At 35.4% G+C, this 12,785-nt stretch overlaps 1 protein-coding gene across 9 annotated transcripts in view; it reads right to left on the bottom strand.

Annotated features, from left to right (window-relative positions):
- COL19A1 (collagen type XIX alpha 1 chain) overlaps positions 1-12,785 on the bottom strand; it is a 189,819-nt gene that overhangs the window by 24,002 nt on the left and 153,032 nt on the right. For 8 of the 9 annotated variants that reach the window (XM_072926517.1, XM_072926516.1, XM_072926510.1 and 5 more), the window contains 11 exons: positions 12,742-12,783; positions 11,642-11,695; positions 10,741-10,794; positions 7,611-7,664; positions 6,648-6,701; positions 4,528-4,572; positions 3,845-3,895; positions 3,718-3,762; positions 2,836-2,862; positions 2,311-2,364; positions 498-542 (listed from right to left, as the gene is read on the bottom strand). In XM_072926517.1, coding sequence (XP_072782618.1) covers positions 498-542; positions 2,311-2,364; positions 2,836-2,862; positions 3,718-3,762; positions 3,845-3,895; positions 4,528-4,572; positions 6,648-6,701; positions 7,611-7,664; positions 10,741-10,794; positions 11,642-11,695; positions 12,742-12,783 — 525 coding nt within the window. The remainder of the gene's footprint in view (positions 1-497; positions 543-2,310; positions 2,365-2,835; positions 2,863-3,717; positions 3,763-3,844; positions 3,896-4,527; positions 4,573-6,647; positions 6,702-7,610; positions 7,665-10,740; positions 10,795-11,641; positions 11,696-12,741; positions 12,784-12,785) is intronic. The other variant, XM_072926515.1, reaches the window with a different exon arrangement.

Here is a 12,785-nt window from a genome sequence, read left to right as displayed (position 1 = left end):
TTCCTCTATGACTTTCAGAAACTTCTCTGGATATCATATCTAAATAGCTGACAAAGCAGTCCCCTAAAGCAAATGTTTGATCGAATTGATATGCAGATCCCTGTGGGCTGCAAGAACTAATGTTCATGATTTTTCTTTGTGATAGAAAGATGCTCAGAAATTCGTTCATGCCCAGGAACACAAAAAAAATGTCTTTATCTATATTAAACAGAGGCAATGAGAAGAGTCTCACATTTCTTAATTAAGCTTATGCATCTTTGAATTCCAGATTTATCATGTATTCACTCCACTCACTCTTGTAATTTTAATAGTAATATGAACCCTTGCTGCTATTAAAACTCTACTTTATTTAGAGAAAACCCATAATCTTCATACCTACAAATAAAACATAAGCCAAGCACTGGTGTTCCACGGTGACTGAGATTACGGCTCAGCACCCTTCTTGACCTGTTTTTTCAGCTTTTAAAACCAGACTTTTCTTTAAAGAATATACATACCGGTGTCCCTGACACTCCCGGTGCTCCAGCTGGTCCACGGTCACCCTAAAGAAAAGATAAATCTATGTTTAAATTACAGAAATCAAACCAGAAGTTTCTTGTTGGATTCCCATTAAAAGGAAGTGAACTGAAAATGAGGACAAAAGCCAGGCTAAATGCTAATATTTATCTGTGCCACTGGCTCATTATACAGACTTGAGCAAGTAACCAAAATCCTTTGTTTAGGTTCGCTCATGTAATGTTTCCCTTTGTTTCTGCGCAAGACCTCTCTTGAAAAGGGATGGAAAGTCCCTGACTTATCTGTAGTTCTCCAAATAATTATAATTTGCCAAAATTTACACAGGGTAATTCACTTTCATATCAACATACCCATATTTAAGATGTACCTTTCAAAGAAGTTTTTGCTTTCCTGCTACCCAGTTATCCATTTACTACAAGCCAATGTCCTCTGCTTGTGCTATGGCCCTGGGTAAGGGTTCTCATTTATAGCACACAGCCACCTTCATCTATGTTTTAAGCTAGGACAGTGTTGTTTTTTTGGCAGGAATCGACAAGTTACAGGGACAAATTCATTTTTCTTGACAGCAGTGTAATCCAAAGCAGACAGATAGAGCTCAACAAGTGGTAAAACTCTACCCAGAAGTATTTACCCACTGCTGACGTGCTGGTCTGCAACACTATGCTCTGTTACTGTAAAATTGGTTACAAATGTCAAAAAATCAGGCTCCTCTTTTCTGAATTTATGGCAGAAAACCCCAGGCACTGTTGAAGCCATACTAACAGAACAGTATTTTTCTGAGATGGTTTTATGTTATGGGTTATGGAGCAGATGTACTAAAGCTCTGTAAACATAGCTACAGCCACATTGTGTTCTGCATAAGAGCCCCAAGAATTTTAGGATTTCTGGTTTCTATTCTTATAAGTAATGGTGGTTTGTCTCATGTGGGAATCCAGGGCTTCCCTCTGTCTGCCCTGGAGGGCCTGGGACCCTGGCAGGGGGTTGGGAACCCCCCTGTACAGAGTCCCGAGAGGCACTGTCTCTGATCTCTGTCCATGGAAAAGAGTTTTCAATCTTACAGGATGAATTACAAGCTCTGAGTGCTTGATATGAGTAATAATTAAGTGTGGCACGGGTGCAAAAGTAAAATTTTAGGCTTCTAGATTACGGGTTCAGAGGGGACAAGATGGAGGAAATTGGGTGTGTCTTGTCCTTTTCCTCCTTCTTCATGCCCTCCATGTTTCACTGTAGTGTTGGCATTTTTCTATTGGTTTAGGCTGGGGACACACTGTTCAACGTAGATGATAGATATTGGCACATTATTGTAAATATAGCACAGGTAATTTCTGGTATATAATGTTTATAACATTAAATTAATACCAAAACTTTTTTAGCCTTTTATAAAAAGCTTTTCTTTAAATTCATAAACAGTCTCCAAAATTAGAAAGCAAAAGGTTCAGAACAAGACAGAGAGACTGCAAACATAAGATGATATTCAAGAGGGAACAGGAAACATACATAGGACAGTGTATGCACTAACTATATTACTATCAAATATAGTAGTATTCTACCAACAATATTACAAGGCCTCCTACAAAAATTTTCCCTTTGCAGAAACTGAAATTTTGTGTTTGGTGAGTATATTATTTACACCCATGCTAAAGCAAAAAAAGGAAAATATAAATAAGTATGCAAATATTTTTCTTACAGAAACATTAACTTACACACGAAAAATAAACCCAACAAGGCTTCAGAAAACATTTAGTTGTAGCTAGTGGCTACTAAGAAATCATGCCATCTTTTTAAGAGTCCTACCTTTTCCCCTGGGAGTCCTTCCAGTCCTGGTAATCCCATTGGTCCTGGGTCTCCCTGTTTTAAATTTTTTTAATTAAAAGATTGCATACATTAGAATTTCTTTACTCAACATGGGAAATGTTGAAGGGCAAGCAACAGCAGATTATTTAATTTGAGATTACTAAAACAGCTAATCAGTTTTTAGGTAGACATATTTTGTTATGCCTCATTTTACTGATTTACAAGTTAAGCTTTTCCCAGAGGCTCTGTGTGTGTATTTGGCTCAATGGTCTAAATTTGATGAAAGATGTAATACAGAATTACAGAGTTAGGTGCCGGTACAGAAAGATGTATTATGGTGAAACAAAAAAAGAAGCTTTGTGAATTTTTTTGAAAACAAATTTTTAAACTGTTTTAGAAAACTTCTTACAACTCCATGTTTTATTATCACTGCTGAGAGGTTTGGGTTTCTTATTGTCCTACAGAAGTACGATGTGTCAAACTACTTGGGGAATTCTCTATCAAAACAAAAAAATAAATACATACCACTGTTCCAGGATCCCCTTTTGGACCCTGCAAAAAAACCCAAAAAGCAAGCCACATTTAAAAAATAACAGTTACATGATAAGATGGGTTTTTTAATGACTGCATTATGAGTATACTTTGCTAATGCAGTGCATTTAGAATCATTATTAATTCCAATCTTAGCTGATTATTTCAGTACAAAATCTTAGTAATATTTTGGGGTTTGTTTTGCTGTTCTGCAATACAGAGAAAGACAGCTCTGTTGCTCATTGCCAGCCCATAACTGTGGTTACCAAAGAGACAATCATCTCCAAACAGAACTTGCCTATGGTGCTAAAAAGGAGGAGAATTTAAATAAATGCACAACATCTTTAGTTCCACAGAACCAAAGCAACAGTGTCCAGTTGCAAGGTGTTGCATGCAGTGTAAAAGACACCAGCCCTGTATTACTTCCACAATAAAATACTTAGTTTTACACATTTTCTTGCACTGTAGCTACATGTAGTGAATCAGTGACAGAACTCAGATCAGAATTCCTGAGCTTCTCATTTCTGGCACCAAATTTTGTTCACTACAAAACCTTTTCAAAACTATGCCTCCATGAACTATAAATACAGTATCACACATTTTTAATATAAAAATACTTTTACTAAAGAGTACAATACCAAATTATGTACCATTTCTGCAGTCTTTACTTGCTAGGATGAAATGATTTAATCAAAATAAGCTGGTCTCCAAAATGGGCTAAAGTGCTTGGCAAACACAAAATCACAGTATGTATGCTACATAACAATCATATAATTATTTAAATCTTCCATAAATAAAATCAAAATCCATGCAAACTAACCCTCCTCTGTTTCTATGTTGTTAGCTACTAAAAATGAGATTTCTGGTAGCACTTACCGGAGGTCCTGGTGGACCTGGATAACTCGCGACACTCACTCCCCCCTGTAACAGCAAGTTTAAAAGTTGAGTTGGGCTAAAACTGGGTGGAGATTGAAAAAAAGCAATTAACATTAAAGAGAAATACCTGCAGTTTATATAAGCTGCTCATTCCATTTCTTTCATTGTAAGGCATACCCTTTAAAGCATAAAAATCAAGTAAGTGTCACTTATGAATTATAGAGGCAGAACTATTGCCCTGTTCAAGTCCTGTAGTTCAGCAAAGCTGTGGTATCCTTTTTGCTCTCAATTTGCCAAAGAGTCCAGATTCTCAAAGAACATAAGATACACACCAATACAGTTTGGTACTTTTTAAAAAATTATAAACCAAGAAACCTGTAAATCAGTGTGCATCATATTTTGATTTTTATTATTATAATTCTCCAGAATAAATTTTGGTGTTAGGTACTGTTCCACTTAATTTAGAGTCTAGTGAGCTCCACAGACTTTGCCTAGATTCCCTAGGTTCTCTGATCTCAGGTATCCAAGCTGTCAATTTTACTCTAATAATATTGGATACCAAGGTTAACTAATTTGAGCAGGTTTCTTAGAGGGTTTTAGTGATATGAACTTACTCAGTGATGAACTTAACAGTGATGAATCATGAGAAAAAAAAATGGAGTACAGAAACCTTTTGAAAAAGGACACTGTTACCTTCCTGCAATAATAATTTTTATTAGACCAACACGCAGTTCTTTATATTACATTACATTTTACCCACAAACATATTGTTCCTAATATAAACTCAAGATATAAAACAAAATGTCTCACCGGAGGCCCAGGTGGTCCAGGTTTCCCAGGAGAACCTTCACTACCCTAGTACAGCAAGAGATTGATGTAACTCATTTACTGTAACTGGCCACATCTATTCCACACTCAAGCTATGATGACCACAATGACAATAAACAAGAGATACAGTCAATAAGAGCAGGTAATATCAAGAACAAATGCTCCTGCAATGTTCCTGCTTTAGCTTTAGGGAAGGCATAAATAATTACTTTTTACTAGTTTTTATTTTATTAGTTACTTGCTGCTTTATGTCTAGTAACTTCCTTATGGCAAAATAACAGGGGTAACCTGGGTTGGGAAACATTTCATATGTACCAGGAGGGAGAGGAAGAAAAAAAAAAAAAAGTTGCTAATACTAATTTCTAAGGAACTGGCAGATAAAAGTTAATATTCATTTTATGCTTTGTATATTATTTTACAAAAGCCAGTCCTCAGCTGATCATTCATATGTAAATAAAGAAGAGCTACAATTCCAGAAATTCAGTTTACTTAGAAACATATTGAATATAAATAAAGAGTTTTTTAAAGAATGTTCCTTATTAAGAGATAAAATGAATATATTTTTGGCTTTTTGCTGTAAAATATTCATCTATTGTTACCTGTATCTCTGGCCTGTTCTGCTGTTGTGTACTGAATTGCCTATATTAAATAGAGCATAGCTGCTGAGACTTTTCTCCAGCAGAATCATGGGGTCTGTGGATAGTAGAGAGCTGCAAAGGTTTCAACATAGAATTTCCCAAATATCTTTTCAAAATCTCATCACTTCAATTCAGATAAACACACTGTATAATTTGGAACAAGTCTGTCAGAATTTTTCACTGGCTTTGTTGGATCTTATTTAATGTATGCCAGTGATACACTTAAGTCACAAATCTAAAATTTCTAAGGTGGTAAAAATCAAGCTAAGTGCTCAATGCCAATAATTAGCTCAGCAGAAAAATATAGTTCTTACTAAACATTTATACTAGGATAATTTCCAAATGGCCCTGCAAATTGTTAGAAATTGTCAGCCTCCCAAGAGTGATTTGAAGAGCTTAATGGGGAATTAAAGTCCTATTATTTTAGAAAGCACATTATGTGATCAATTCTCAAGCGTGTCCCAGATGAAGGACGGAGGAGAAATTTACTGGGGCTTTATTTCAGTTTACTTCATTACTCTTCAGCCATGTGACTTTTGCACTTTTAGAATGATGAGACATGAGCTGCAGAGCAGGGGCTTCTCATTCCCACTTGTATGTGAATTGTGAACAAGGAACTATCAAAGTTTTGTGTTTTGCATTCAGTTAGATAAAAAGGAAATAAGTGAGGTAAATTTTTGTTACCGTGATCTGCAAGGAGACAACTCTCATTCAGATTTTATACTGAAATAATTTCAGAGCTTTACAAAATAGTTTTCTTTCTTACTCATATCAAAGTTTGGTAGGGAATTAGGATCCCACGTGTGGATGTGGCAGTGCTATGCCTGGAAAATTCCAGAGTACTACTGAAAGAAAAGCTATATTCATACATGAAATGTAAAACTTGTCCCAGAAAGTATTTTGCAGCAGTTTGTCTCTGCTATATTGCTCTGATCTGAGGTATCCAAGAAATGAATTTGACCTCTTAGTTATAATGGATAATATCAAGCTCCTGATAAAAGAACACATAAAATTTTGAAAAAAAGTAGTGCTAAAAGAGCGTAAATTAAGTATAAAGGAAGCTTACATATTTTTTCAGATTAACTAACACCCAGTAACTTTCAGTGCTTGTACAACTACTTTTGAATATAATACTGGTAAAAGAATGGGAAGCACAGCAAGAAGTCACTAGTCATATTCTTTGTCAGAAACATATTTTCACTTTCTTAAACCTTACATAATGTGTTATGCCTAAAGAAAATTCTCTGCAACTTAAATATACCACAGGGGCTGCAATTAAAAACATAAGCCCATATGCAGAGCACTGCTTAGGGAAAGTACTTGCAGTGAAACACAAATCAAAATCTGAAATGTGTGCCAGATTCTTGTTACACTCTTGCACTTATTTAAAAGACTCCCAAAACACAGTGTAATGGGATTGCAAAACCTTCACAGACCTCTAGCAAGAATAAAAAGAAGGAATACCTTTTCTCCTTTTGCTCCAGCTGGACCGGGATGTCCAGGTCTTCCTGGGACTCCCTGCACAACACAGAATTGTTTGTATAAGTTAGGAAAAAATGACACACAATATTTTTGCAGTGTCACTAAGTTCTTAAAACATGCTTTTTGGTGCCTAATTATAGTTCTCCTTCAGGTTTAAATATTTCTCTTCTCTTTGATACAACAGCTGTGTCTTCCTAACAAGTCCTTTGAAGAGTAAAACTCATGTTCACTGTTGCATTTTCACCTTGGCAAATTAAATGTGGTGACCCTAACTGGCACATCTTGATCCAGCCGAGAATCACATTTTACTGCTAAATGCCAATTTATGTATTCCACATTAAACTTCTTAAATGTGCTACAATTTTTGAAAGAAGTATTAGTATTGTCATGAAACCGAGGAACAGATAATGATCGTACTAACTAATGTAATTCCCATATGTAGAAAAGAATATTTGAAAACATTTCAAAGAGGACCTCTCCCAGTAATACCAACAATTTTAATGATATATTTCAGTGTCTTTAAATATTGTTAGCTTTTTCTCATTCTTTGGTTTTGAATTGTGAAACCAAGTAATTACTTTGGTTTTGCACTGTTTTTTTCCAGAATGACTAGCTGGAATTATTTTTAGATTTTATTACTTACACAACTCTAACTTGGGTAAAAATACACATTTCACTGCAAGTTTGCACATCATATATCATGTAACTTCACAGATTCTCTAGTAATGTCAAAACTTCAAATCTATTTAAGTTCCATAAACTTTGAGCCCAGACAATTATGGTATTTTCAGTAACATCAACAGCAGTATAGTTTACTACAGTAGAGCCAGAATGGGTAGGAATTTAATATTACTCTCCTAAAAGATAAAAGAAAGGACTAGATCTAGGCAGTTATAGCAAGCCCTACAGAACTAAATTAGATCACAGGTGATACCACACACTTACAGATGGGCCACTGGGTCCTGATATACCTGGCAGTCCAGGAGCACCTTGAAGACCCTGGAGATTAAAAGAGCACATGTCTAGTTCCTCTCCCACTTATACTTCAAAAATACTTATATTCAGCATGCCAAGCAGTACTTTACCTGCATTACAGTGCATTTCCTTCTAAAATGTAGGCATTATTTTTAATAATAGCAAAAAAAAAAAAAAAACCACCCTACCAGGTAAGGAAGAGAACCAGATTATCAGTGAACCAGGTTAGAGGCAACTTCTTTCTTGAGTGATAAACACCATTTGTCATTCAACCTTTCACATTTTTAACCTGTATTTTGTAAATAGTTTTTTCTTTAGTTGTGCAGATAGGAACACATTTCAAGCTTTTCCTTAGAGATTAATTTTCTATTTTCTTTTATGAAAAGGCTTTTTTACTTCTTTTTTTTCTAAGACGTTTAATCAGGCTTATCAATATTACCTGATGCTATGCTAAATGAAATGGTACTTTCTGCCTTATTTTTGGTTTGGCTTTTTGGTAATTGAACATGACATTTTACATAGCATTTAATGATCCACTTTCCTGCTTGCATTCTATTTGATTGTCTGAAAATCAATGGATTCCAGTATCCACTTACTAAACACACAGTTGTGCAACTCACAACAGCAGACAGAGGTGGGATTTGAGACAAGCCTGTATGTCACTGAGCACCCTTCCTCTGCCACACCAGGTTCAAGTGCAATTTTAGACATGCAAAAGTGATGCACTAATGAGAGCTAACACTCCTGGTTCTCCCTATAATCCACAAAGAGAAATAGATTCTTCCAAGCAATGATTAATTTCATCTGTCCATCCTCCGACAAGAAAAATCCCCTTAGAAAAAGGCGTATTTCTCATTTGAAATGCAATAGTTAAGAAGAAATTGCTAAGGAGCCATTCTATGCAGCCTAGAAAGCCACAGAGGTCAGGAACCCTGAAATTGGTGCTCTCAGGGAGAAACTGAGGGCAAAACTTTGGAGAGAAATAAATCAGCAAAAATGTAGAGATGGAGAGACATTGATTTTTCTTTCTTGCTCCTACACACAGAAAACATTGATCCACCTCTGCAGCTTTTCAAAGTGGCAAGGTAACTGCTAATGTGCTCTCTGTTCCTTTTGAACTCCTTTACTCTGATGGTAGATTTATATGAAAAATTAATATGAAACCAAAGGAATATCTTCTATAATTCTTACTACTGACATGAAAAAAACCTCCCCTGAAAAAAAAAGTGCTTTGAAAATGAAGATAACAAGTTCAACAAAGATTAAAGGGCGATTGGAGAGCATATGGAAGTTAATGAGCATATTTCAAAGGGCTTCAGGTAGTCTTCTCTGTCTTTCTTCCCATTTCTCCCCATTCTAAAAAAATTGTCAAAATAAAAATATTGAAATTTGTTAAAGAAGTTACTTTTAAAATGTTTTCATACATGTTTCTGAAAAAAAGATTCACTTGCACCTTCACCATGTCATTATCAAAAGCTGCTGCAAAACACTGAAAATATCACAGATAAGGCAGTTCACCAGCTCTCAAAAGGTGAAGAAACATATGAATAATGAACTTATTAACACAGCATTAATGAAAAATATACAATGAATTATCTCTAGACTCCTTTAAAAAATCTGCCAGTCATAAACTTGCTGTTACCTTATTACCTTCTTAATTCCCTGCAATATCTTATTTATGTTTAATAGTATTTGAATTGGCAAAATTGTTTTGTTAATGCCTCATTCTTCCTAGGGCTGACTGCTAGAGATATTCTATATGGCACACAAAGTATGTGTTACTTTCCCATTTATTTTTAAGTAAAATTCTGAATAAAATTTGCTTTTAGCTGTCCCAACCTTTTAGGGAATATGTTCTGAATTCTGCCTCAGGAGGCACATAAGGTATGAGCTCTATATATAATGTAAACCCAAATATATATGTAATATATATGTAAAATATATATGTAATGTGCTCTATATATCACACAAAACCAAAGAAAAAATAAGCATGATACTTTAGACTGACAGCATGCTACATTGTGGGGCAAAACAGTAGCAGGAGCTGCATCTTTTATTTCCACATATAAGTGTAGTTTTGTAAGCCAAGGATCCTTTTTTTGGGAAAGCTATTATCTTATTCTACTACTCTTTAAAAATTCTAAAGTTATCATCGGCCTTAGTGCCGAAGAAATGTGAAAAGCTTATAAAGAATTACAAACCCTTCAATAAATACACTCTAAATTCCTTTTGTATTTTCTAGGTGCTGTGTCTTGTAACCATCACTCTTAAATTAAAAGAGAGTAGCATGTTTTTAATCCCAGTTAAGTATTTTGGAGTTTCAAAATGCTCACCACATACTTTTAAATGGACTACTTATTTTAACTCCTCAGTTGGCTAAGGCCACAAAGAAATACATTAATTTATCCAGATTAATTTACTTAATAACTTCTGCTGTGGTGATTTTTTTTTTTTTTTTTTTTTGCACTGATATCACTCTTGAATTGTTAACTGCAAATATTTCAGTTGAAAATAAAGCTATAGCAGCTATTTTGGATTTGGCACCACAAGTCACTTGGCTTTTTTTCTCTTCTCTATAAAGACATAAAAATAACTCTAAGAATGTAATAAAAGATGCAAAATATTGTAAATACTTTAAATTCAGCCTATTCAAATATTTTTCAGTTTCCATTGAATAGTTATTGCTGCTATTACTGTTCCCATCAGATTATTTGCTTAATGGAAAGTTTTCAAAAGTGAATTCTAAAGGGGAACTAACAAAATGAAAGCAAATATGTTATAGACACGAAGTATCTTCTGAAAATATTTGGCATTAGCCTATTTATTGCTGTATCCTATATCCTTAAAGATTAGCACTTAAATGTATGTCAGAATTTAAAATATACAAATGAGCAAAAATTCACTAATGAAAATCAAATCGATGTTATTTAACTGAATTATAATATTCAATCCTATTGACAAATCAGAATCAAGGGCTATTTATAGCCCTACATTACTATCTCAGCAGTTTTAAAGACCTAAATAACATTCTGTGCATTTCATTTTCAGTCTAGGCCTTTACACAGATTCAGATAAGAATGTAGAAATGAAGAAATTTTACCTCATCACCCTTTTCCCCCACAAGCCCAGGAAATCCACGTTCACCTTTGCTTCCCTATGAAAACATAACATTCAAAACAAATATTTTCTATTAGAGAACAATGAATTTCATGCTTGTAGGGTACTTTATATGCATTCAATAAATGCTAGCATGATGCCCTTACAGCCATAGTGCCTAAAACATTAAAGCAGAGGCTCAAAACTATCTGAAAGATTTCAAATAAACCTCCCAGCAAGGTGAAAGGAAATTAGTGGTTTGTTCCTAGGAGGCAAAATACTCAAGAGACCTTAAGATGGAGACATTAACACCAAGGAGTTTGAATGCTTGCTGAAATGGAGAAAGTTGACTTCTGTGGAATTAGTCCCGATGGTAGGAGATATCTGTATCTCAGACCATGTGGCTTTTTATCTGATTCAAATGAAATGGGATTTTGATTGATGTCAGTGACACTTCAAGTCCCAGGGAAATGGCTGTGCTGCTTCCATGGGAGCAGGGTGCAAAGGCACAGGGTGCTCAGCTGTGCTGCACACTTGAGGGACACATGAGAAGTTTGCCTCTTCACTGCAGGATTCTCTGTGACTGACTCACCTAAAATGAGTCTACAGATAGCAAAGCACTGCTGGGCAGTCAGATCTGAGACAGCTTTAATGCAGGCGTGACACAGAAAAGCTATCTGGGCCTGGGACTCAGGCTATTTTGCCCACTCAACCTAGACAAAAGGCAAACTGACACATGAAGAGGCTTGAAACATAAAAATCATTTGCACTTTTAGGCTTTTAGGTTGTCCAATGCCACAGGGATATGGATGAGACAAAAAAGTCAAGTCTCGCAAAGGTAAGAATCTGTCTTTTTGCTTTTAACGAGAAACAAAGCAATGGAAAGTACACTCTTCAAAACTTACTTTTGGTCCTTCTCTGCCAGGAATGCCTGGAGGACCTCTTGTGCCAGGATCACCCTGTGGAGCAGACAGAAGACAAAGTGACAAATAAATATCTTTATGACACAGATCTGATCCATGCAGACCAATCTACGCACACTGTTTCCTTCCTGCCTTTCTGACTAGGCCTCCATTTTACCCCAAAGCTTCTCTTCAGTCCTTGCTCTCTTCTAAACCATATCCTTGTTCAGAGAGACTCCCTTGTTTTCCTCCCCATCTCACACTCTCTACTCAAATCACACTAACACATTTTTAGCTTTACTTTGGATAGTCCCAGACACACCTGTGTTTAGGTTTGAGCATCTTCCTTTCAAGGATTAGTTAGCGATGAAGGCTACTTGTTACTCTCCCCAGCTTCAAATCTGTAGTTATTTAAAAGTAAATGACCCCTGCATTGCTGAGAGAAGCATTTGCCAGCTAAATTGCAGTCATATAGAAGTGCTAACTGAGAAATGAAGAATGAGGCATAAAGAAGCAGCAAGAGAGAGAGCCCTGACAAGAAGAGCATGTACAGCAGAAAAACCAGTACAATTACAAACAAAAAGAAAGACCTAAAATAAATCAGATTTGGAAATGAGAAAGTCAATAAACCCTAAGTATATGTATTAATAAAGGACAGTAGACATTATGTGTGCTTTTCATATTGGAATACTCCTGAGCACAATTTTCATTTCAGAATATTGCAGAACCCTCCAAATTTCATTATTTTTCAAAATAATATCTTAGAAATTCTATACTATTCCCCCATTTGGTGTATTACTGAAATTAATGCTACAAAGTAAAGTTGAGAACTGGGTATATTTGTAGCAATTACTGTGGGATGGATGTGCTGAACAGGCACCTGCTGGCTACTACCTCACTTGCTGTTCGAACACTTTTTTGTAAAATTTCTGTAAAATACATTTCTTGAGTATTTTTTAAAAGAAAACAAAAAAAAAATTCACAATACTATTTTAGGCTAGCCCTGTAAGTCAGAACTGAACCTACAGAAGCTCTCAAGTGCACGTTTGTTTAAAAAGCATGTTTATAGCAAAAAGACCCCATTTAATCTCTGAAAAATTTACCTTCAGTATAGCACCCATATCTCCCACAAGTGGAAGTGCAACCT

This window comes from Taeniopygia guttata, chromosome 3 (genome assembly GCF_048771995.1).
Source record: "Taeniopygia guttata chromosome 3, bTaeGut7.mat, whole genome shotgun sequence".
NCBI lineage: Eukaryota > Metazoa > Chordata > Aves > Passeriformes > Estrildidae > Taeniopygia > Taeniopygia guttata.
This window is presented reverse-complemented; position numbering and strand designations above follow the sequence as displayed.